Source organism: Pagrus major, chromosome 12 (assembly GCF_040436345.1).
Source record: "Pagrus major chromosome 12, Pma_NU_1.0".
Lineage (NCBI taxonomy): Eukaryota > Metazoa > Chordata > Actinopteri > Spariformes > Sparidae > Pagrus > Pagrus major.
The window spans coordinates 12,328,459-12,352,172 of record NC_133226.1 but is presented as its reverse complement, the minus strand read 5'-3'; the positions used below and the strand labels follow the sequence as shown (position 1 = coordinate 12,352,172).

Here is a 23,714-nt window from a genome sequence, read left to right as displayed (position 1 = left end):
CAACATAAGATGGCTAATGAAAACACGCTGTTCTCTGCTGTTGCACCATGCACAGATTCACAACCACTAACTACTTATACCCCATCTGTGATGTTTTACAAACACATCTTGAATAATTCAGCACATCCTCATCTGCCTAATGGTCTCTTCTTCCCTGAGGGTGCCTGGTTGCTATTCGCCTCATCTCGTCTCTTGTCTCCCTCCTGTTTGTCGTCGTTCCTCTGTCTTCTGTCCCCTCTTCTTCTCTGCTAAACATTGTTGTGGCGTACTCTGTATGATAGATGCTTTGTGCACTTTCAAGAGTAGCCTTTAGACTTTTATTTGGTCTTTTTTTGAACATTGTAGTATTTATTTTTCCATTTGATCTTATTCATGTTGGTACTATAGCAGTGAATGTGCTTCTTTTTGAAAGTCTGGATAACGCAAAGGCTCAGTCTAGTTTAACTTCAAGGCATGATGGCAAATACACAGAAAAGTTGAGGAGAACTTATCCCAGGCAAGTGTGTGAGTGTGCCTGTGTGAAACGGAGAGAAAACTCAAGATGTTGCACAGCTCCCTTCAAGATATTCTCAACAGTAAATCATAGTTTTATTGTGTCACCTTGCAGCGTGGCTATGTTTGAAATTCGAGTCTAGGTCTAGGACAGCGTCCTCTATCACTGATACAGTTCAAATAAGAAAGCCATGCCTCCGAAATAGGGTCAGGGGTAACGAAGAGACCTGATTTTTTAACCTTAAAATAACAGCTTCAGAATCATGTTGATGGTACAGTGTCTTGTAACAGGGTGAATGGTGTCTCTGTCTCAGCCACTCCGCCCTCCTATCACTTGTTTCTGCACTATGTAACTTCAGTGAGAGGGTAGGATCACAGTGTTACATACATGTTTTCAACACATAACATTGTTATGACGTAATGAGTTTTGTTTGTAGTTAGCACCTACATTACGTCTGGCAAATTGTTATAGCCCTGGGATTTTTATTTACGACAGTGGTGTTGCATTCCGAAACTGTTTGGGGCGCCAAATCGCATCTAAACTCACTAACAGAGATACAGTGATTGTAACTGTAATGCTAGATTACGTGCTGCATCATTCCCCATGAATTCCTGCGGTCAGTTGGCAATTTGTATCCCAAGCAGAAATGGCGGACCCCGCCATTAACAATGACAACAGCAATAAAGACAAGTAAATTACAAAATGTGAATAAACCACCATGAACAGTATCCATAAAAAGGGTACGGTTTAATAAAAGTCCTAAAGACTCTAACATTTTAAAACTTTAAAAATATATAAAATTGTAAAAACAAGCATATCATCTTTAAGTGACATCATCGCAGACTTAAAAATACAAAGGTTGCAAAAGACCTGACGCTGCAGAGAAGAATCAGGTCTGTCGCCCGTTTCCATAGGCATTATACATCCAGCTCTCAGTAAGTTAGGTTTGTTCACTTCCAAGTAATTTGGGTGTCTTCTTGAATTAATGACATAATAAGACATTGTTCCAATTAAAAGGACCTCCGCGGGTAAAATGTACCTCATCGGATTTGAGTACACCTCTGTTGACTCACTGTGTCCCGATAACAGATCAGTGCGGAGGACGTTGTTTTCTCAGTCAGGCTGAGCAGTCGGCAGAGGGTTTGGATTATTGAACTGTTTTCAAATGGAATCTTATATTTATGTAAATCCTATCAGGAATATTTAGGTTAACATCCTATAAATAACTTATTGGTATTCTTTGTTTTAAGCGAGCCTCTTTCAGTTTGATGTAACCATAGTTGCTATCCCATGTGACAAGACACTTGCAGCCGACAAGAATTCAACAGCAGTTTGAGCAACTTTTCACTCGGTTGGTAACCATTTGGAGCATTGTTTGTTTGTCACATTCTCCCAGCACTTCTTTGTGTGTGTTTGTGTACATTCGGATCCACCAGGGTTTAGAGAGAACCAGCCTTCTGAGTGATTTGATGTGACAGCTCCTTCCCTCTGTGATTACAGCTGTTAATTTGTCTCATCTGTCAGAAAAGCTCAAGGGTGGATATTTGTCCATGCGTGTATGAATCACTCTTGGGAGAAAAATTAACACTTCCTATTCAGAAATGCAAGCGTTTGCTGCCTGGTCAGCAAGATTTCCCTATTTACTTGAATAGGGAACAAATGGAATTTAGATTCGTTTGCAGGTCTCTACTTCCAGCAATCGATTTTATATTTCTCTTTATTCCCCGTACCCATTTATTTCAACTACGACTCAGCTCATTAAAATGTTCTCCCGTCATTGACCCATTTACATATTACAGTTACTGTTGGCCTTTTAGCATGTCAGCTGCTGAAATTAAGGATTAGGTACCTGTAGATGTGTCAGATGTTTAAAGATGCATTAAGGACTTCCTGATGGCTCGAGGGCAGGAAGTGCACTTCAAAACAAGCCTAAATATACAACAGTTTATGAACTTTCATCATGAGGTGGTGGTTGTGAACTAATGAGAAAAATATTTGGGTCTCCTTCTGCCGCACGCTTATTTGAGGAGTTGGCTAATGAGCTCAAAGCATCATAAAGCTGCATTATAATAAACTGGGGAGTTGATTCCCAGTGGGAATAGCACTGCTGACAGCTCTTTCACACTACAAGGAGAAGTTTAGACTGCAATTTCTGATTATTTTCACCATTGATTATTCTGCTGATTATTTTCACAATTTTGATGACTTCTGTGAAATGGAAAATAAAATGTGGAAAATGCTCATCACAATTTCCCCAGAACCCAAAGTGACATCTTCAAATTGCTTCTTTGGTCCAACCAACAGTCTAAAACCCAAAGGCTTTTCATTCACTACCATACATGAAAGAAAGCAAGTGAAAGAAAAGCAGCAATGTTTGACTTTTAGCTTGAAAGACGACTGCAACATTTAATTGATTATCAAAGTAGTTGGGGTTGACCTTTCTTTTTCGATCAACTAATTGATTAATCCAATTATGGTGGCTCTAGAGGAGTTTCAATCAATAATAATAATAATGGACTGTTTCTTAATTGTGGAGATGTAATCCGAAATGATGATTTGCTTGCCGTTTTGCCCTCAACAGTTTTAATGTACAACACTCTCCCGTCCTCAGCTCGGTTGTTGACTCTAGATCAATTGGATTTCATTCAAAGCAGTTCTTTATTGGTGTTGGAGCAGGATCAATGGATGGATATAAGCTGAATCAATGCAGAGATGAAGGAAATTTATTGGCAATAACTTGATAATAAGTTGGTGCAGGCTTTAGAGCCAACACACACAGTCTGACGTAAATATCCCCCAGGCTCTCATCATGTATGTGGTCGCTATCAGACTGCATTCAGTCAGTGTTGATAAGTTAATTCTCAGTTATCTACTCACTCATACAATATATGTCGAGATGTCGTACATCAAACTCATCTCTCGGTTTTCTTTTTGTCTTCCATTTTCAGGATCTGATGGCCAAAGTGCGAGCCATGCTTGCCACCTCCAAGACCTTCCAACCTCCAAATTCTTAAGCGGGCATGGCTTTCTCACCAGCCACGGCAACCTCGGTGAACCAACGAATGGCACTCTCCGATTTCCTGGAGATTTAATTGGCCTGGAACTGTTTCATCTCCCCATGTTTATCCATGATTTATTTTTTTTCATCTCCGTTTGGGCGTCGGCAGATTCAGTTTGGCTGCAGTATGTCTTCTGCAGCATTGTTAAGAGTGATGTAAAGGCAGTCGCTGAGCTGAAATATGTGGTTTCACACCGGACCTGAGAAAAGAGCTTATCAGCCGGGAGATGGTGTCAGCAGTTGGCATCTTTCGGGTCCGAGAGAATCAAATGTGGAAATAATCCATATGTTGTTTTGCATCCCGTTTTGAAAGACTCACTCCCACGTTCTTTGCAGCATTACCTAAAGCTGCTGCAGGTCTGTATTCTCTCCTTCTATGAAGGGTTGTGTTGTTTTGATCATTTCAATTCTCTCCTCCCTCAGCCACTATTCTCTGCTGTCGTTTTCCCTCTCATGTCCTCCCCCAGCTGTCTTTTGTCTCCAGCACCTCACACTTTTTCAAATGAGAAGCCGTTTTAATTTTCCTTCAGCTCTAGTGCGTGGCCTTCTCTTTCTGTTCCTGGTTTGTACTGTAATTAATTAAATACAGAACAACTTTGTAATCCAAACTGTCAATAAAGTTTCAACTATGATTTACTTGTGGCCTTTACTCCTCTCCTTTTTTTCACATTTGGATTTTTGTGTGTGCTAAAACCGAAGTTGTAAAATAAATGCAACCAGTAAGGGGCGGTTTTCTGGATCACTAACTCCATCATGACGCACCAGAGTCCAAATCTCAGATTCAGCTCCCCTGCCAGTCTTCCTCTTCACTGTCCTTCATTTGGCTGATTAAAGATGGAAGAAATAATGTTTACTGCTCCCAAACCAAGTTAGGTGCCAAAGCAGCATTGCTGATAAACCTGACACACATTACTTTTGATTGGCTGATATCCTCCCGGTGTCTTCTTGTGCTGAGATGGCACTTGTGACCCAGTGCGCAAATAAACCAGGGTACAGTAATCGTTGGCAGACTGGCACAACCTCATAAAGGATTAAATGTTGAGACAGATAACCCTCGAAAGGCCAAGCTTAGTCCTAAAAGTAATAAAAAGTTGAAATCGATTCTTAAACAGGAATCTAATGGAGAGTGGTGAAGAGTGACATGTGGTCCCCTCTCTCCACTTTCACTGAAAGGTTTGCCACTGGCCTGTTTGTGGTCAAAACAGGCGAAGGGAGCGCTTCAACGTCCATCCATTTCTTTATCAGCTCTCCTCTAGGTTCTACAGATACGTTAGGTCTTGGATAGAGAATGATGTCACTGTACATTTAAGATGGCAAAGCCTGATACCCACTGTCAGGCCTAATGATAAGTAGGGAGAGCGAGTATACCATTTTCTGTATCTGTATAACCAATTAAATCATCCGTACTCGGAATGGTCGGGTATTAAACCAGAAGTGGGTGGGACAGCACGACAGGTTGCACTTTCGCAGCCTGAAACTGTCCCGGAAAAACCGTCGAATTGCAACAAATGCAAAGTTTCTTTAAGATCCCGACAAATGAAGGACATGTTGCACTCACCAGTTGTTTTGTTGAGATCCTGTTTGTGATGTTAATTTGTGATTGAATACTTGAGAACTGGGCAACTCTTTACTGAAGGAGGTTCAGGAGGCTTGAATGTATTACGCTGAAACATATATCGAAGCTCAATCGAGGAGAATGGGCGTAGTCATACAAGGCACACATGTAACCAATGACTGTGCCAGACAGTACCAGACGAGGCCATGACTCATATGTCCTGACATCCTGGTGCGCGGACAACGGGCTCTTCTTCAGTGCAAGTGAAACTAAGACATTCACTGCAGTGCCAAAGACTGAGCACAACTTTCCTCACTTCAGAGGAGCTTCGGTCGCTCAGGATGTGCCTGGCATATGAGCTGACATTGAAAGAAGAAGGCTGTTCATCCTGAAGGAAAGTGAGTGTGCTCCTGCCTTCAACACCTTCTACAGACGCAACATCAAAAGCACCCCAACTTGCCCGCTGACCGGAAGGCTCTACAGAGGGCTCAGACCTCAGCGTTATTTCACCATCAGAGAGACTGAATGGGAACAGTGGGACGTGCACCAACAAAGTAAAGAACTGTTTCAAACCCGAAGTCAGGATAATGCTGGATATCTCCTCCCTACCAACACAAACGGCTCACTCAAACACAGTTGTTCACATATTGTATACATGAGTTTCTACAGTAGTACACTACACTCAGCGTAACACCTGAACTTTTCCTGAGCCCTAAATTTGCTGAAGTATCTGCTGATCGGATAAAGTCGGCAGGGATGCCAGAAAATGTATTTTCTCTTTTACTACATGAGGGGGGAGGAGGAGAGTCATGGGATACTGACCAAACACTCTATAGCAGTGATCACTGTTGGTCTATAGAGCTATTTAATATTTATTTTAATTTAAAATGATATCACTTACAGCTGCTTTGATACATCTTCATCTGAATCTGTCTTGCTGCCTCTGGCGTGTCTTCAATGAGCGAAGGAAAAAAGTGAAACCAAAAAGAAGTAGTTTTTCAACTTTTTTTCTTTTTTCCGCCCCCTGTAACTTTGTACCATCACAGCACTCAGACTGAGCACTGAATCTTGCACAATTTCTGTCTGTTCAATCCAATTTTAGTGACTCTAACTCTGAGTCTAGACGGAGTGGAAAGCCGGGCTGGATTGGTTTCTGCTTTGGACTGCTTTGGCACATCGATTGCACACAACAAAGTGAACGCAGTGAAATATCATGAATTGAATTTTGTTCGAGAATATCATCAAAGAAGTGTTGATCCATCTCCACGGCAGGTGAAGTCTCCTATTAGATTGCATAATACTGTCTCCAGCTGGTGGACAAAATAATAGAAACGGTTCACCGTAATAAGCACTGCTACTTACTTTAGTCGTCATTCATCATTTAGAGAGTTTACTGTCATTTCACGATGTACAAGGAAATTAAAAGGGCTTCACATTTAGGTGCACAAGAAGCAGGCATCCACACAGCAAACTACAAAATACAGGCATTCACACCCAAAATACACAATACAGGCAGCTCATATAGATCACTCATATAAAGCCGTTATTAAAAGGCCTGTGCATTATTTTTAGACTACCAGTGCAGTTTTGCAAGTAGCTGCTTTTTAATTACATTACTGCCGCATAAGCCCCACAACAACCATCATCTTCTAATTCACAACAATATAATAGAAGGCAATTAGTGCTGTTACATTAAAAAGAAGTATAGATCGGAGATATTTAAAAGGCTCTCACTTCATGGTCTGCTACTGGGACTTCAGAAGGAAAGAAAGAATCAGTCAATAATCAGCTAAATTTAATTATAGTCGTTAGTGTCTGTTGGGCACAAACACTTGGAGCTGAAATGGGAAGAAATGAACTGGAAGGAAATCGGTACTCTACTCACACCATTTATCCAATTATGTAACAGATATGTATTTACTTATTTATTTATTATAATGATATAAAATCTCAACGTAGCATCATTTGCCGTCAGTCACATCAGATTTAATTAATTAAGATAAAACTGTAGACCAGAACTTTCACACACCTTTTCCGTTCTGTCTAATACTCACACACACGCACACACACACACACACATACAGATCGACTCCATAGCACGTTGAAAATACTGCAGGGTGGGCGGAGGGATTTGTGCCTCCCACCAGGCAACAGCACCTGAAGGCTGGGGGTCATGCAGCGCGGTGCCTCTATCAGACAGCCATACCGCACAACATTGACATTTTAAGTAAACTTCACCACTTTTAAAGCTGACAGTTGCGCTGGTAATTTTAGATCCCCTCGCTTTACTTTTCTGTGTCTCCACTCTGAAGGGATGGAACTAAATGCGTTATAGAAAAAGGTCAAAACGAGGTAAAACGATTCTGTCGCAAGCCGACAGCAGTGTTACATCTGCCAGCACTTTTTCTTTGTACCAGGTTTTCTTCAGGGCCAAAGGAAAGGTTCCTTATTGATTTCACACTGGACTGTTAAGTAACTGAAGTCATTTGAAACAGGTCCAAGTCATCGACCGAAGCATGTCAGTGAAGTATGGGTCTCAGGTCAGATTATGGGATAAGTAGTCGAAGGCAAGTCAAAAGTCAGGTCTGAGATGAAGCATCGTTGCATCAGTGTTGCAACAATTGTAAAATGTATGCAAAAATTGTGAATTCAGGCGCGGCTGATAAAGTAAACTTAGAAGCTTATCCAACATTGGTAAAGCAGAGATAGCAGCATAATTACTAAAACATGCTGACTACAGAACAAAAAGTAAACTATTAAGGGACTCATTATATTTAGTTCATTGATTTTCTTAATACGGTCACAGTCTTGGATAACAGGCCTAATAAACAAACACAGGCTGTGTTTGTTTATAATGGCTTCCCTGGATTGTTGTTCACACCCTTACAAAAAGTGGTCTCTCATAGTGGTGCAATAGGAGGTGATTGTTTTTTAAATGGGACCTATTGTGCTTTTTCAGTTTTCCCCTCTCATTCAGTGTGTTGTACATGTGGAAGTTGTACGAGTCAAAAAGACCAAAGTCCACGCCAACGGGAGCTCCTCTCTCCCACAAAAAACACTGCTCCTGAAATGCCTCGTCAGTAGTCCCGCCTTTATTTCCGTGACTTCTTGACTCACTACGTCACAGCGTCACACATTTGCATAATTTATGGCTATATTCATGATAGGAGTGAAGCTAACTGGAAGCTGGGTGGTGCTGGTTCAGACGTGTTTGAGCCGACCAATCGGAGCAGTCTGGGTATTCTGGTGGGGGAGCCTTAAAGAGACAGAGTGTTTCAAACTGAGGACATGTTTCTCAATCATTAAAGCATGTAAACCTATATTCTAGAAATGAAAGATATGTCCCTGAAAATGAGCACAATATGTCTGCTCAAAAGACTGCTTTGTTCCAAGGTCTTAAAAGAATGTCTTTAAGAGTGTTAAAGAGTGTTTCCACCAGCTGTTGTAGAGAAAACACCTGTTTGTACATCACTAGATTACAATACAGCTGCATCTGCAACATCCTTGAAGGTTTCAAAAGGGAATGTGCAGCAACATATACCTGCTATGAACTAATGTAGCCTGACTCATACTCTCTACTACACTTGATAAAGTCTCCTCTGAAAAAATTCCATGTAAGGTGTTTTTACTCCACTGTATAAAACCACTTTTGGTTAACTCGACCCTTTATTTTGAAGGGTGTGCTTGCACTATCACAGATTGATCACTTTAGCACATTTGGGCAAAGCCCATGAATAATACATAATTTCTTATCGTCCTTGGTACCAAATTCCAGATGAAAAGGCATCAATTGTAATCTTTAATATTTTATGGAAACGAGAAACAGCTCTATGAATGACAAAAAGGGGGAATGAGCATATAAATAAGGAATCTGTGAGCCAGTAGTGGATTCATTGATATGCCAAATTAGCCAAACTGTGTGAAATTAGTCCAATCTTACAGCTCGACTCCAAGTCGAGGATCAATTAGATGGACAAATGGACAGTATGCATTGTGTTCTTTTGCTCTTGTTTGCTAATTGTGCGCTAATTGCAACAATAACAGTTAACAATACAGATTGTTTTTAAACATGTATTATGAACTTGCATTGGACTCCCTTCATCAGTGGAAAAATCAAGCACCTTTGACTGGATGTTAAACTACATAAACAGCTGGTCCAGGCATGATCCTCCACATTATGAAACCTTTTGTAATGAATAGCCAAAGCTGCTTTAAAAATGAATCCATCTTTTGGTGTACGACTGCAGAAATCTGCTGGACAAGGAACCTCCATTATATGTTTATGAACTGATGAATAAAATAAGCCCCATTTTTGGCATTCCTTATTCCTATCTGCGAGTGTCTTGCCTTGATACTGTACGACACATGGGTCAAAAATTCAGGAAGCAGTTCATCTGGCCAATCCAGCGTGTGTGTGAAAAAAAGGCACTTATTTTATTATTTTTCGCCCCTTTATCTGCCTGTACAGCTGCAGAGGCTTTGATAAGGCAGGCGAGTGATGCCTTATGCAGCATTTTTTGCAACGGGTAATTGTGCGCTGCCGCTGAGGAATAGATAAGTATGAGTCAAACAGAGTCTAGTGTGAAAGATTTATATGGGGGATGAGCCTGTAACCCTTTATTCCCAAAGCAGATAGCCTTACTCCTTCGAAGCACTTATGGAGTTTGTAAAATGCTGCAGAAACTGGGGGGGGGGGGGGTACGTCTTAGCAATGGACAAACAAAGTAATCCTGAACTCTTGTCTTCTATTTGGCAACTTTAGTGTCATATTTAGCTCCTTTCAGCCCCTCTACATGGAGGGCACAGCAGAGGCGGTAATTCTACTTCATGATATCAGAGTCAAGTTTGAACATACTCATTTTAGGTGGTGGTGGGCGTCCCTTAAAACATGTTGTAGTTCAGGTCAGAAGTATTTGATGCAGTAAGTGTTTGCTAGCACTTAAGCTCACGTTAACTGGTGGAAATAGCCCTGGGTTACACTGCTAGGACTTTAATTGGGCTATAATCAATATGCTTACAATAGATCAAATGACTACATTAATATAAACCTGGCTGCTCAGTTAGGGTCTATAGAGCTCTATAGAGTGCGTTAGCATCTTTTAGCTAATTATTTTGTTTTTACGGCCTGAAATGTGACTGTTTTGATCCACTCCAACATTTCTCAGAGTCATAGTTCCCGTTCACAAGCAGCACGTATACCGTCTTGTGAAAGTGAGCAGTAGGGCTTCGACCTCATTGTTAATGATAAGGGATTTCAATTTTATTTTTTTCAATTACCAAGGCGTTTCTTCTTTTTAGCAGCCAACTAGGCTAGCTGACAGGCTAACCTCGCTAGTTGGAGACGACTATGTGAATGTCTAAATGATCAAAAAATGCTAAAAACACTACATATGAAAAAAAGGTAAACTTTAAAAATATATACAAAGCAAACTGTGAGAAGTTTCACAGCTCGATTTCCAAGCACCGAGAGTAAAGAAGAGCCACATCGATCTAACGTTTAGCATGTGTCTAGCTAACGTTGCGAGCGGTTATTTATCTATGTAAAGAACTATATTTTATGTCATAGAGCAAAATGTGAAAATCTCTTTAGCTTGTGTTAACCTCAGACCGTATTTCAGGCAGTTAACCGGAAACCCATTCACTTCAAGACGAGGGAAATGGAAGTGCAAAAAATGCTAACTGATTTTCAGGTTTCTGCAGCACTCTATGGAGCAAAGACAAGCTGGTGACCAAAGTGGAGCATTAAAGATGCTAAACAGCCAATTATTTCTTAGACGTTAGTGGGAAACAAATGTGGAACTTTAAGGAGAGTGAATATTGGACTTGGATTCATCAGGTGGCCAGCAGCACCAGAATAAATGAATGCTAATGTTGCCTGCTGAATGTGTAAAAGAGCAAATGTCTGCCACGGTATTGATTTTGAGGTTATATGTAAATGTTGTGTTTGCAGCTAGTTGCGCTGCCCCCAAGTGGCCAAAAAAGAAAAAAATCAATTATGACAGGTTTAATTAGTCTTTTCTTAATTCAAGATGTTTTCAGTACAGTTGTTCAGCCCCTGCAGGAAGTGAGCACGGTATGAATACACTCCTTCTAGGATCCAAGTTCATCTGGACACACAGAGTTCACTCCAAGACGATCCAGAAACGATTGTTGGAGTTGTTGTTGAAACATACTGAGCGTCTCACATCTTGAGAAGACTTCTGAAAGTATTCCGACCCACAAGAGTGTTGGTCTAAAGACTATATTCTGATGACCCGACACATTAGCTCCAATAGCCCATCAAAAAAACAAATAAGTCATGTAAATAGCCACTTCCATCTTCCCTGTTCTTACTGCCGTCAATGGTGACTATAATAACCACAAGGCCCCGGCCAAACATTAAATCACAATTTTATATGTAATCACATCGAGCTCATCACATCTGCACTGATTGATTCGAGGCTAAATTGCTGCCTGGCATTTGCAATTTCATTAACTCATACTGGCAGGGACAGACTGTGTGTGTGTGAGTGCACTGAACGCAGACGGGGAGAGCGCGCAGGGCAGGAGAAAGTGACTCAGGGAAGTAGTTAGAGAGAAACATGAGGGCAGAGGAGTGATTTGTTTGTTTTATAGGACCCTGAATGCACCGTAATTCAGAGAAACATGTGCAGCGGGATAGGTTCCATTCCAAACTGTAATAGATGTTTTTTTAGAAATAATAATGGACTGTATTAACGACTTCGCATTAAGATGATTCACTCTTCGCTCTCATCTTTTTGTGGGCTAGTTTTAAGCCTGCGCTGCAGTCAGCCGAATTTAATTCGAGTGGCACAACCGTGATTGGATCTGACGCGATGTTGATGTACAGTATGATCTCCAGCGAGCGGCTATGTGATGTTTCATCTGGAAGAAATACTGCTGCACCTTAGTGTAATCACGGTTCACGGCTCCAATATATTTCGAGAGGCGCTGAAGTGGCTGTGACAGATGTAGCCTGACCGCCGACTACGGGACCGACTGCACATGGTGTGAGCACTCAGGGCACCTTGGCCTCAGACCCAGACAGAGACACAGTGGTCTAATTAAGACATGTGGCACGAAGGAAGAGAGCAGACTGGCAGAAGTCCCAGCGGTAAACAGAGTCTAGAATGAGACAGATGAAGAGATTTCTTATCTATCTATCTGTCTATCTGTCTGTCTGTCTGTCTGTCTGTCTATCTATCTATCTATATCTTATAAACCAAATCCTACGCTCTGTTTACCACCAGCAACACTCACACTGTAAGACTCCTTTGACATTCCTCTCTGCCTTGTTGCCACTGCTCCTAATTACACTACTACGTCTTTGTCTGGGAGAAAGGTGCCCTCACTCTTCACTTCACGCGGCTGCTGCAGTCGGCGACGTTCAGTCTGTCTCACTCACGCCGAAACGGACGAGACGATGCGCTCCACGGCCCCCGTCAGCCCCAGTTAATGTGTTTACTGTCCTTAATGCTCTTGGTCGCATTCAACGCGACGCCCTAGATATTCTTCCGTGAAAGGCCGAGCCGAAAGAGGCCGTGTCATTCAATATGCGCTGACCTGCTGTTTTGTCGTCACGCAGCAAGAAAGTGTCACCTGCGAGACAAGAGGTCAGTGTTTTTGTTTTTTTGCTGGAACAAGATGGTAAGAGCGCTGCACATATTGGTGCACTGCCAGCTCTTAACGCTAAAGATAATTTGTAGTCCACCTCAACCGAAACATACCTGACTCTTAAACAAGCACCTGCTAACAAACTGCAGGCACACGCGTTTGTTCTGTGCCACCCTGTGTTCTTAACTGCTTCTGGATTGTGCGTACACCTCTGCTGTCAAGGCGAAAATTACTATTGACGTCGCGATATGGAACATGGCTTCAGATAAAGTACCTGATAATAGCTTTCTGGCCCAAACCAGTCACCTGTGTCTGCTCGGCCATCCCTCGTTCCCTCCTCAACCCTTCCAGTATAAACACGGGCCAGAGTCTGGGTTGTCTTTGTGCCTGAGCATTTTGGTCATTCCTGTCTGATAGCTGTTGTTTGTCTGATAGTCAGTTTTTTTTTTCTGATTTGATATTGATGTCCAGCCAACCTGCTGTCACTCTGACGATTACATTAAAGTCGTACGAGCTAAAAAGCTTTAACAACTTCAAAATATTAGTCTTATTTACTTGGTAATTTTGAGGTTTAATCGGTTTCTGTCAATGTTTTTAAGCAAGCTCACCTCGGTAGACTTTACAGCCACAAATGATAGATTACCTCATTGTTATGCGTCCTGCAAACAGCTGTGCTTAAAAAAAGACTGTTTTTCTAAAAGCTTCTTCAATTAGAATTTTTAAAAATCAGTACTTGTGCATCTAAAAGCTCTTGAAAGTTGAAAAGCCCAAAGTCAACACTGCTCGTCAGTAGTCCCTCTGCGTAATTAATGTCTATATTCATGGTAGAAGTGAAGCCAACTGGAAGCTGAAAACATGACAAAGCCAACGGGAGACACGGTGAGCAGTGCTGCCTCGGGCTTGTCTGAGCCAACCAATCAGAGCAGACTGGGTATTTGGGAGGGGGGCTTTAAAGAGGCTGTATGAGAGCATTACATTTGAGCATTAAAGCATGTAAATCTATTCTAGTAGTAACCCAAAATAAAATGATGAACCTGAAAATGAACATAACACAATATGTGTCCTTTAAAATAAAATAAAATAATTGACATATAAGGCCTTTTAATACTTGGCATTTCTTGTTAGGTTGGTTTATTGTGTTTTTCATTCATAATTTGTTGCCTTGTTTTCATCAGTAAGTGAAAATGTGGTCCAATTCTGCTTAGAGCCCTTAAAATAGGTGCCCGGGTGTTTAAAATCCACCAACAGCAGAGTGCTGCTCAGCTCTCATGCGGATCTCAATTGAATTTCATTCTTCTTTTTCAGGGCATCAGCACAGAATGGAGTATTACATGATCAGCACACCTGACTGCTGCCAGGACTACACCTCTGTGGAAGCTGTTGAAAGAGAAGTGCTCGGGAGTAAATGGTGGATTGTTGGATTGATGGATAGGGATTTCATTCTGCTTTCTGCTTTCCCCAGCCAGATTTTCTGGCCCACTGCTACTGCCAGAGTTTAGCTTTGCTTTGGGACCCAAAAGAAAAAGGCCCATTACCCACTCTGCGCCTTTAGTTCGAACCACAGAACTGTGTAGGCTATTCCTGTTTCTGTGAAGGTTATTGTGGCTAAAAGAAACGTTTTCTTTTTCCCATTTCAGCAGAGCATTTGTCCAATAAGGTTCAGGATTTGGGCGCGCAACTGTGCAACGTAACACACAAAGCTACACTGACCACTTTGTGTTGTACCAGCAGATTGACAAACGGCACAACACTCACGAACACACCTGTCGTCACTACACTTATATTTAGTCACATCACATCCCTGTCTCCCTGCAACAACAACAAGATAATAGCCCCTGGGATCTCAAAGTCAACAGATCTTTTTTTACAGATGGAAGAATCATGAAATAGACAGACAACCACAGTGTAGGAAAACATAGGAGTGTGTGTGCCAAGAATCTCAGTCAAAAACTGTTCTTATCTTTGAATAGGGGATTTGAGTGATTGTCATCACTGACACACTTGATTGTACGGCATAATTACTATACCTTGAATCGTGTCCTGAATCCTGTGATCTAATCTTGGCTCCACTGGTGCCGCACAGTTAGCAGCTATTGTCCGCAGTGACAACTGTTATCATTACAACTCTCTTGTCTATCTTCTCAGCCTGGGCTGAGTACAAACTGGAGCTGTGATCATCCAGTTTTATGCTACTACCCCAAATTATCACGCACCAATTTTATTACATGTAAGGACAGAGCTTGTCATATATGATAAAGAGGTCTGCAGCTTTTGTATAGATATCATAGATCTTATACATGTAGCTTTGTTTAAACCCACTTTGTCTAAGTCTTAGAGTTCAAGCCTGCCATAAGACTCAACAAACATCGCATCATATATACTGCATATATAATTATATATGGATTTAAAGGGGCATTATTATTCATATATTCAAACTCAGAAATGTGTATTTTTAACTGAGTAAACAAGCTGTTCTTAGAGGAAAATAAGGTCCCCAGAACACTGTTTGAAGCTAGAAAGGTGGCAGGGTCCGCCACATATAAACAAAATAAAAGAGTATATAATTGTGTTGTCCTTTAAGGTCAGTTTGTTTATTCACTTTATTCAGTCACGAAAATGGTGAAAGTTTGTTTTTGATTTTGTTTATGAAAATCAGTTTAGCATAAAGTCAGCATAAAAAAAATCAGTCAATAAAAATCTTAATCTTCTGAATAAAATTTCTACATAGTCCACTTTTAATAATTTAACAATCGTTTATATTTTTTATAACATTTTCTTTATATTTAATAGTTTATATATAATTTTAACATCATTTGTCATTGTATACACAGTAAATAACGACAAATTATTTTCAAACTGGTTATTGTGCTTTTCATAATGGTAGTCTTAGCTGGTACCCGGAAGCCTATTTTCTAGTAGATAATGTAATATTTGTATCTTTCTTGTCTTTTCAGCCCTGAGTGTTGTCTGCAGGTTTTATCTTTAGGTTGTTTACGTTCCAAACAACCTTCAAATCTGGTGAAACCCAGGGCAAAAAAAAAAAAGTCCACCAAACACTTTTCTGCACCACTTGCTGCTGCTCATTAGGCTCATTGCTGTGAGCATGCAGCAACAACTGAAGGCGACTCAGATGAGTTTCAACATCTGTTTTAGCTTACATCTCCTCTCGTCTGAATGGTAGAAAACAATATGTAGAGACACTTTATCTGAGAACGTCATGCTAAAATAGTAAAACGGCGGACAAAAATAGAATTTTGAAATGTGAGGGGGGCACGACCTCCCCACACCCAGAGGCAATTATATCACTAAGTCAAGCCGAATTTATGGACTAAGATTGAAAATCACTCCTGACCTTTGATGCCACACTTGCCAACACAATCTCACCCGATGGTCTGTTTAGCAGCTGCTCCTGACCTTCCACTGCAGACGATTCACATCCATGTTAGCTCCGAGGTTCACATTGTTGTGCTGCTGAAAGTTGAGTTGTGGTGCAGATTGTTTCAAAACTACTGTTTCATTCTCGATGTCTAAGCTAACAAGGTAACAACGCAGAATAAATTGTTTGCATTTTACTATTCTGCAACGCCCCGATATGTTCAAATTTGTACGTCTCACAGGTACTATATCAACATTTCTAAGTGTACTACCAAATCTGCTGAGGAAAATCCTGCGATATAATCAAAAGCTCCAAAACAGACACTAAATTGACCTTGAAAGTGAGATCATTTTGTCAGCTACCTTCTACAGAGTTTTTATTAATCCTATAAGTCTATGTGGTAGCACTTTTGTTATAATGGAAACATGTGTTGTCCATTTCACACCAAAGCTGGGCAGCGTCAGATAAGTAGCAGTGTTGGGGAGCCACTTCTGTGGGTCACAGTGTGGGTCTGAAACAGAAAGAGAGAGTAATGAAAAATGTGACTTTTAGCGAACTGAATTTTCGAGAGGGCCGAGTCGGTCAACAGCTTTTTTGTTTTCTGGGGCACATTTGCATTTCAATGAGTTTGGCAGAGGTCCTAGTTTCAGAAAGGTGAGACAGGGCTTAGAGTCATTGGGCAGGAGGATGACTGGAAATCTGCCTCCTCTCCATTTAAGTCTGGAAGAAGTATCCCTTTTCAACACTCGTCCAGGCTGCCATATGTGGGACAATTAAAGATACAAGGCAGACAGTTTCTCTCCGCTGACCAACACTCAATCCCCATCTGCCACTGAGAGATGGAGCGTAGTATATCAGTGGCATTCACTGCTGAGAGGCACTGACACAGACGTCGGAAGGAATACTAGTGTGTAATGTGGAGGATATTTTTGTGTTGGTAATGATGCTTGTGGGGAGAAGATGAAGGGAATTCAAGTCTTCACTGCTGAGACTTCCTGTTGCTGAAAGCTGTCGATGAATATATAGCTGCCTGCTATTTAGAAGCTCAGCACTGCACAGTAAGTAATGTTTGAGGTTGGCCGGTTTCTTATTATCTTGCTGTGACTTCCTGAAATCTTGGTATGGATTTTGTCTTGTCGTCCGTTTCTTGTAGGGGCTCTCTTTGAAAGTCAGTGCTATTCTTGACAATAGGACCGGCATCCGATGAACTCCCATTCTTGCATTCCTGATTTGTTCCATGGCCGCACCATAATGTGGGTGGATTCCAAAGCACTGAAACCAAAGGTTCAACACCCACACAACAATTTTAGTTTGTTTTGTGAAAGTATACTGTCCGCACTGAAACTCTTCAACAACACTATCCAGGGTTATCTGCTATGGTTTTATTACTGAATTAGACTACTTTAGTACATATTTAATACATCCATATGCTTATATTATATACTGTATATATGTGTAACCTCTTGTACTGATTGTTTTATGTAAGACAGTGGATGAAGTATTCACAGCCTTTACTTAAAGCAACAAGAAGGACAACAAGGAACTTTCATTGGTGTTGATTCTGGCGGCCCCTGTGTACAAACGCGGCAAAAGCACCACTGCCTCCCGTCGTAAAGATCTCGCTCTGGCTAGCCTGTGCATCTGTTTTGAAAGTGAGTGAAAGAACGACAACATTTTTTTATTACGATTTTAAGAATGGCTGAGTTCAGCAATGTTAACATTAGCTTGCTAGCGTTCGCAATGTTAACGTTTGCTAGCTAGGGTTAGCAATGTTAGCTGATGCAACAAACTGGTGCATTCAAACAACAGCAGTGTTGTGATGCGAGTGCAATGGGTGGTTGGAGATTGAATGCCACATTTTGTGGCTGAATGTTATCAACAACAACTTTAACTTTATAACTTATCAAACTTGGATAAGTTGGAATCCGACCTGGTGTCAGGCTTTGAGAATAAATATGATAACTATGCTGAAAAGAAAATCTTATCGCTGCTAAGTAATCCTTGTGGACAACTACAACATTGCAAAAAAGACTCCAGAGATATATCCACCAGACTTCATTTGCAGAAACAGTCATTTTTATCATTGTAAAACACATTTCATTAAAACTTGTCAGAAACTAAATAAAACAGGCAGGCAGATAATTGAATATTGGGAGAGGAGTGAGAGGGGGGTCAGGTGTCAGAGAAGCTGCAGGGGGAAAACAAGGTGTACAGGCAGAATATTTTTCTATCTGACTATTAGTCATTTACACCAAATTATGTAAACATGGGTCCCAGATTTAAAAAAAAAAATCACAATTCCCCTTTAAATCATGAAAATAAAAGTATTTGTTCGGCTGTTTGGCTAATCTTTAAGCGATATAAACAGATGTGGTATGAAATGTGTATAAACACTCTATGTTCAGATACAAAATGTTCCTCCACAAGCTCCAACCCACTCATCATCAAGTCTTTCTTTCTCAATCTTTTATCCAAACGCATCCTTATGCATACTATACATGTAGACAACAATCATTTTCAAACAAAAGTGGGTGAGCTGCATTACCGTGCCAATTTACGCCCCCTTTTTTCCAGCAAGAATGGCTGATTGAAACGCAAAGTGGCACCTAATTTCACCTGAGAATGTCTGGTATTGTGTTTTGGCATCGATTTCCTTTTTCTGTAGTCACATGGCAAGACAGGGAGAAAAGAAAACAGAGAGGGAAGGAAAGAGAAGGAAAGAGGAAATGGAGATTGAGTGGGGGTTAGTGGACGCAAGACAAGGAGAGAGAAATTTTCCAGATATGGCAGAAAGACAGACATAAAGAAAATATAGTCATTAGTGTTACATTAGGCCTTTACTGTACCTCATTAGTCAGAATCAGCTTAATGTTCAGCAAATGTGCAGGAATTTGTCTTGATGTCACTGCTGCAGTGGCATTAACCATGAGGCTGGTATAGGCTTCCAGGGAGAAAGGAGCGGAGTTAAATAAGGAGGGGGGGGACGCAAAAACAGGAACACCTTACAATATAAAATCAGTACAATAACACAACCGCTAAAAACCACCAGAAAACAACCCTCTCTGACACAAGTTAAGGCTGAATTTTTTCTTTTTCTTGCAGTTTTACGTTTCTTTACGTTCAATCTTCAATGTTATGTCGTGACGCCGTTGTGCTTATGATCTGGTTAGGTTTAGGCATGAAAACCACTTGTCAAGGTCAAGGGAAAGACTGTGTCTCTATCCAGTGGGTTGGCAGCCTCCTTGCATGTAACTCAACCACCGTTTCTGCCACAAGCTGCTCATGGTCTGGTTAGATTGCCACGAAAACCACTTGGGTTAGTTTTCAGAAAAGATCATGTTTTGGTTCACCTGGTTCTGTCTGTGGAAAATGTCCTGACGGTTGCTAGAGTTGTCTGTTAGTGGTCTTCAAGCAGTGGCCTCGCACTCATCTAATCTCAACATACTATCATATTTATTGCTGAAATGATACAATGTCCTTACTCAAGACTTTTTATTCGTCGACACTAAACCACATCACAAATACTCCAATGAGTCAATTAGATACATCGAGAGAGCAAAACAAAAAAGACCTGTTTTGTTGATTGGGGCGTGAGGACTTATTGATCCAGGTTTTTGCTCTGTCTTCCCGCAGGTACAGAGTGAGGGAATGTGTGAGGCTGCCAGGACATCTGCCTCACCTGCACTTCTCTTCCCTCCCGCCCTTGCCAAGGCTTGGCACCTTTACCTGCCTTCATCTGAAACACCTCGGCTCTGTTCCCACCCCGCCGCTCGTTGCCAAATTACTACTTAGAAATCCCGAGCTAACATATTGACATAGAAAAGGCGTTGACACAGCTGCTGGCGTGAAATACCAGCGTTCTATGTAAATATACTATAGTGTCGAAAGAATGTGAACATTTTTACTGTATAATCATAAACAACTTTAGATTATATAAACCTAAACTGCAGGGCTTTTGACCGCTGACGGAAGGTCGTTGTGAATCCTCATGGGGAAAAAACACAATACACTGGAAACAGTGGATGCACTCAGTCATACAATGCACTAAACATAGACACACACACCCTGATTGTGTTTATGTAAGGCACTGAGCTTTACCTTCTTTTCTTTTTCCTTTACCTTCTTCCTCCTCTGCATCTGCTGAAAATGTCCTGAGTGCCTTCAAGTGCATGCTTCAATTGTTTCACTCCTCTTAGTGGAGCAACACAGCAGGGAGATGTCTTCCCTGGTGCTTTCAAAACCACTTACCAACTTGTGTATCTGTGTCGAACTTAGGTAGCCATTAGCTTCTTGGTCCTTCATGTATGTTTTTTAAGCTCTCATTATGAATTAACTTTCCTCTGTCTCACCACCTCTTGCGGTGTTTGTCTTCTTTTTTCTGCTCCTTCTCGTCTTTTCTCTTTATCTCTGCGGCACTTGTGTCTATGTTTGTATTTCCCCGTTGTCTCTCGTCACTCTTCCCGACTGTTTGTGTCTCTGCTCCTTTGTATTCCGAAGGGAGATGCAGCACGATCCATCTAAATGTGAATCTGGATAGCTGTAGTGTTCTCTTTGTTGGTCTTGTTTTGTTTTTTTTTCCATCTGAGAGCATTTTCCTTACCGGTTTGAGCTAGATTTATCCCATTCTCGGGCGTCTTTTGTTGTCTTCCTCCATCCCCTCTTTCCTTTCCCATGCAGGAGTCAAAGTGTGGGAGCAAAGGTGGGACTTGGGTTTCTGCCTGAGAGTGAGGACATCAGCAGCAGCAGCAGCAGCGGCAGCAGTAACAACAACGGTACTCTTCCTGTGCTTAGCCCACTTCTATTCTATTCTCTTGGCCTGTTCTCACAGACAAACAGCCCTGCATCTCTGGACCCCACTCATGGACTGTCGAGCAGCCATTGTTCCCCCCCAAAACATAAACTCCTTCATATCCATCCTCTCAGGCTCCAAACTCTGGAACATAGGCGGCCTGTCTAAACAATGGCCTCCCGAATAAGCGTGACGCTGGATGTGCAGACAGTTCCACTGTAATTGGAAAAGACCTATAATGAGCGGGGCTGAATGCCTGACTGTGGGCCACCAAGCCTGAAGCCTGGGAGTTTGTATTGTCTCCCTCCTGTGAAGGCTTTGGACCGGACCATTTTGGCATTATCTGTGCCCGTCTGCTTGCATGTGAGGATTGGCCGGGAGAATATTCATTGGAGGGGAGCAGGTCATTCCCTCGGTGCACATCCTATCCTTTGGTCTAGCTCGATTTGCATTCACTCTAAAGGCTATACTCCCATTCACTCATCCGCTCCCTGGTCTCACTGTGCATCCTAACTACCTTTCTTGGAATGCACATGCGAATCCGTTTTTCTTAATCAAAGACTTTTTATATTCCTTTTTCTATTTCTCTCCCCTCTCTGTGAATAGACTTGCTTTAAGGACAGCTCGCAGAGGTAATGCCGTTTTTTTGATAATGAGCTTCCAGTCGGCGGAACAGCCCAGTCACATCTAATATCTCCTAATAAAAGGAGAGTGGTTGCTTCCCTCTGCAGGGAGTGCTATTCAGCTCAACCTTGTTGGAGTGGCGGGTGAGGAATGCCTCTCAATTAGGGACATTTAAACTCCCAAAGGAGCACTGAGGAGCCTATGGGTGCCACGTCTCCTATTGACCTCCGACCAGAAATATTGAATCATCCTTGAGACTTCCTCTCGGCGGCCGAATGAGTAAAGCCTCAGCGTCAACCTCTTCTGTTCCTTGTGACAGAATTGTATCCTCTCTTTGTTACGGCTTCTTTCTTCCTCCCTGCTCTGATATTACACGCCAGCCTCTCCACGTTCAACAGAGTGAGGTCGCAACCTGTCTGAGCTTCACTCTGACTGGCAGGCATGATGGCCCTGCTGGGTTTCCTCTTAATAGCGGTAGCGTGCATTTGATCTGGCTTTTGACCAAGCAGCCATGTGTGTGTGCCTACAACAGCGTAACCTCAGCCACCTACGTAGCAGCAAAGCAATAACAGCGTCTTGACACTCAGCCCCTACAGGAAGCAAGGATTTTCTGTTTTTCTTTTCAATCTGATGACAGCTGTATTGACCCGTTCCCCTGTCGCTCTGCCTTTATATTATAATGGTATAAATGCACCCTGTTGTTAACTCTTAGAATATTATAGCAGTGGTTGTGGCTCTTGACAAATCCTTGTGGCCATGTGAGGCGTGCTGGCGAGACTTTGTGAGACCAGCCGTGGTCTCGGGCAGACAGGACCACTGAGAGTTTAACAGCCGTGTCAGCGCTTAATTAGAGAGCCAGACCGAAGGAAACAGCTCATGTTCCTTGTTAAACATGATGAAGGCCGTAAGCTCACAGCGCAGACTGTCTGGGGGTCAGTAGGTCAGACTGGGATGATGAAGTTTCCCGGTATGTGTTTCCTGAGTTCGAATGAGGAAGGGTGTCTATTAGCAGCACGTGTTATTATTCACTGGCTGAGATTGGGTGAAGAGAGCAGAGATCCAACAATATTACATGAGACAGATGTCATGAACACTTGGGTTCTAGCTTGAAAGCTGTGAATATACTGCAAATGATTGCATGCTGGTTTTAAATTAGTGAATCTAGTCTGAATAAAGTCCTCGATTGTGAACCTATACATTAAACTTACAGTCCTGTTCGTTCTTTAATCACATTCATACGGAAAGATCACGTGATGTGTTGTTGTGGTGAGTCATGTGCGACTTCTGTGTCCTGCCTAAAGGACAATAGTGTTTGCCAATATGTTAGCCATATGCAGAAGCAGCATGGACTGGATGAATAACGACATTATTTTGATGCCGATCCAGCTCCATATGCACATAAAACAATGTGATTTATTTTTTATAAATGGATCTGCTACATCTAAACCCAGTAGGCTACCTGTTAACTCGCTACGTGAGAGCTGATACAGCTCAGAGGTTGATAAGGCTACTAAGACAAATTCAAAGGAGCTCCATGTTACAAAGCAACAATGAAGCGCTGTGGCTAAATGATAACATTATGTTGATGCTGATCTAGCTCCAAGCGCATATTAAAAATGAAATATACTTTTCTAAATCGATCCGAGGACTGTGCTGCTGCGTCTGAACACAGCACTCACTTTTCATTTTGTCAGATGAACAACTACTTCTCGTTTGATTTGTAAATACAGGTCATTGGGAGTTTATTTGGTATGGGCAGGAAAAAGAGGTTTTCTGCCATCCACATTGTTTTTTGCTAAGGAGTGACCATGCTACACACACACACACACTCAAACACACACACACACTCACCTCTGATAGCACTCCTCCACTGTAGCTCCATGGCCCGCAAGACAATTGTTGTGTGTAATGACCCGCTGTCCTGTTACTCTTGGCTGATCCCTTTCTACCATCCCTGGGGTGTTTTATTTTGCCAGCCTGATCGAGCCTGTGCAGTCGGTTGGATCCACCAGACAAACCCGGACAAAGAATCATAAAACTTTAATCTGGGATGAATTGTCATCTTGGTTCTCTTCCAAAATTGGAGTTTTAAAGGAGCGTGTTCCCGTTGGTGCGGATGTTGTTTAATTCATGCTTAATTGCTATTTGAGGAAAGACTTTGAAAATAGGTTATGTCAGATCCTTACATCTATCTATCTATCTATC

The 23,714-nt window shown here is 41.7% G+C and overlaps 1 protein-coding gene across 1 annotated transcript in view; it reads left to right on the top strand.

The window, feature by feature from the left end:
- sfswap (splicing factor SWAP) overlaps positions 1 to 4,187 on the top strand; it is a 52,957-nt gene extending 48,770 nt beyond the window's left edge. The window contains exon 19 of the mRNA XM_073477753.1: positions 3,442 to 4,187. Within this exon, the coding sequence (XP_073333854.1) occupies positions 3,442 to 3,507 (66 nt within the window). The 3' untranslated portion in view covers positions 3,508 to 4,187. The remainder of the gene's footprint in view (positions 1 to 3,441) is intronic.
- Positions 4,188 to 23,714: the final 19,527 nt, after the last annotated feature.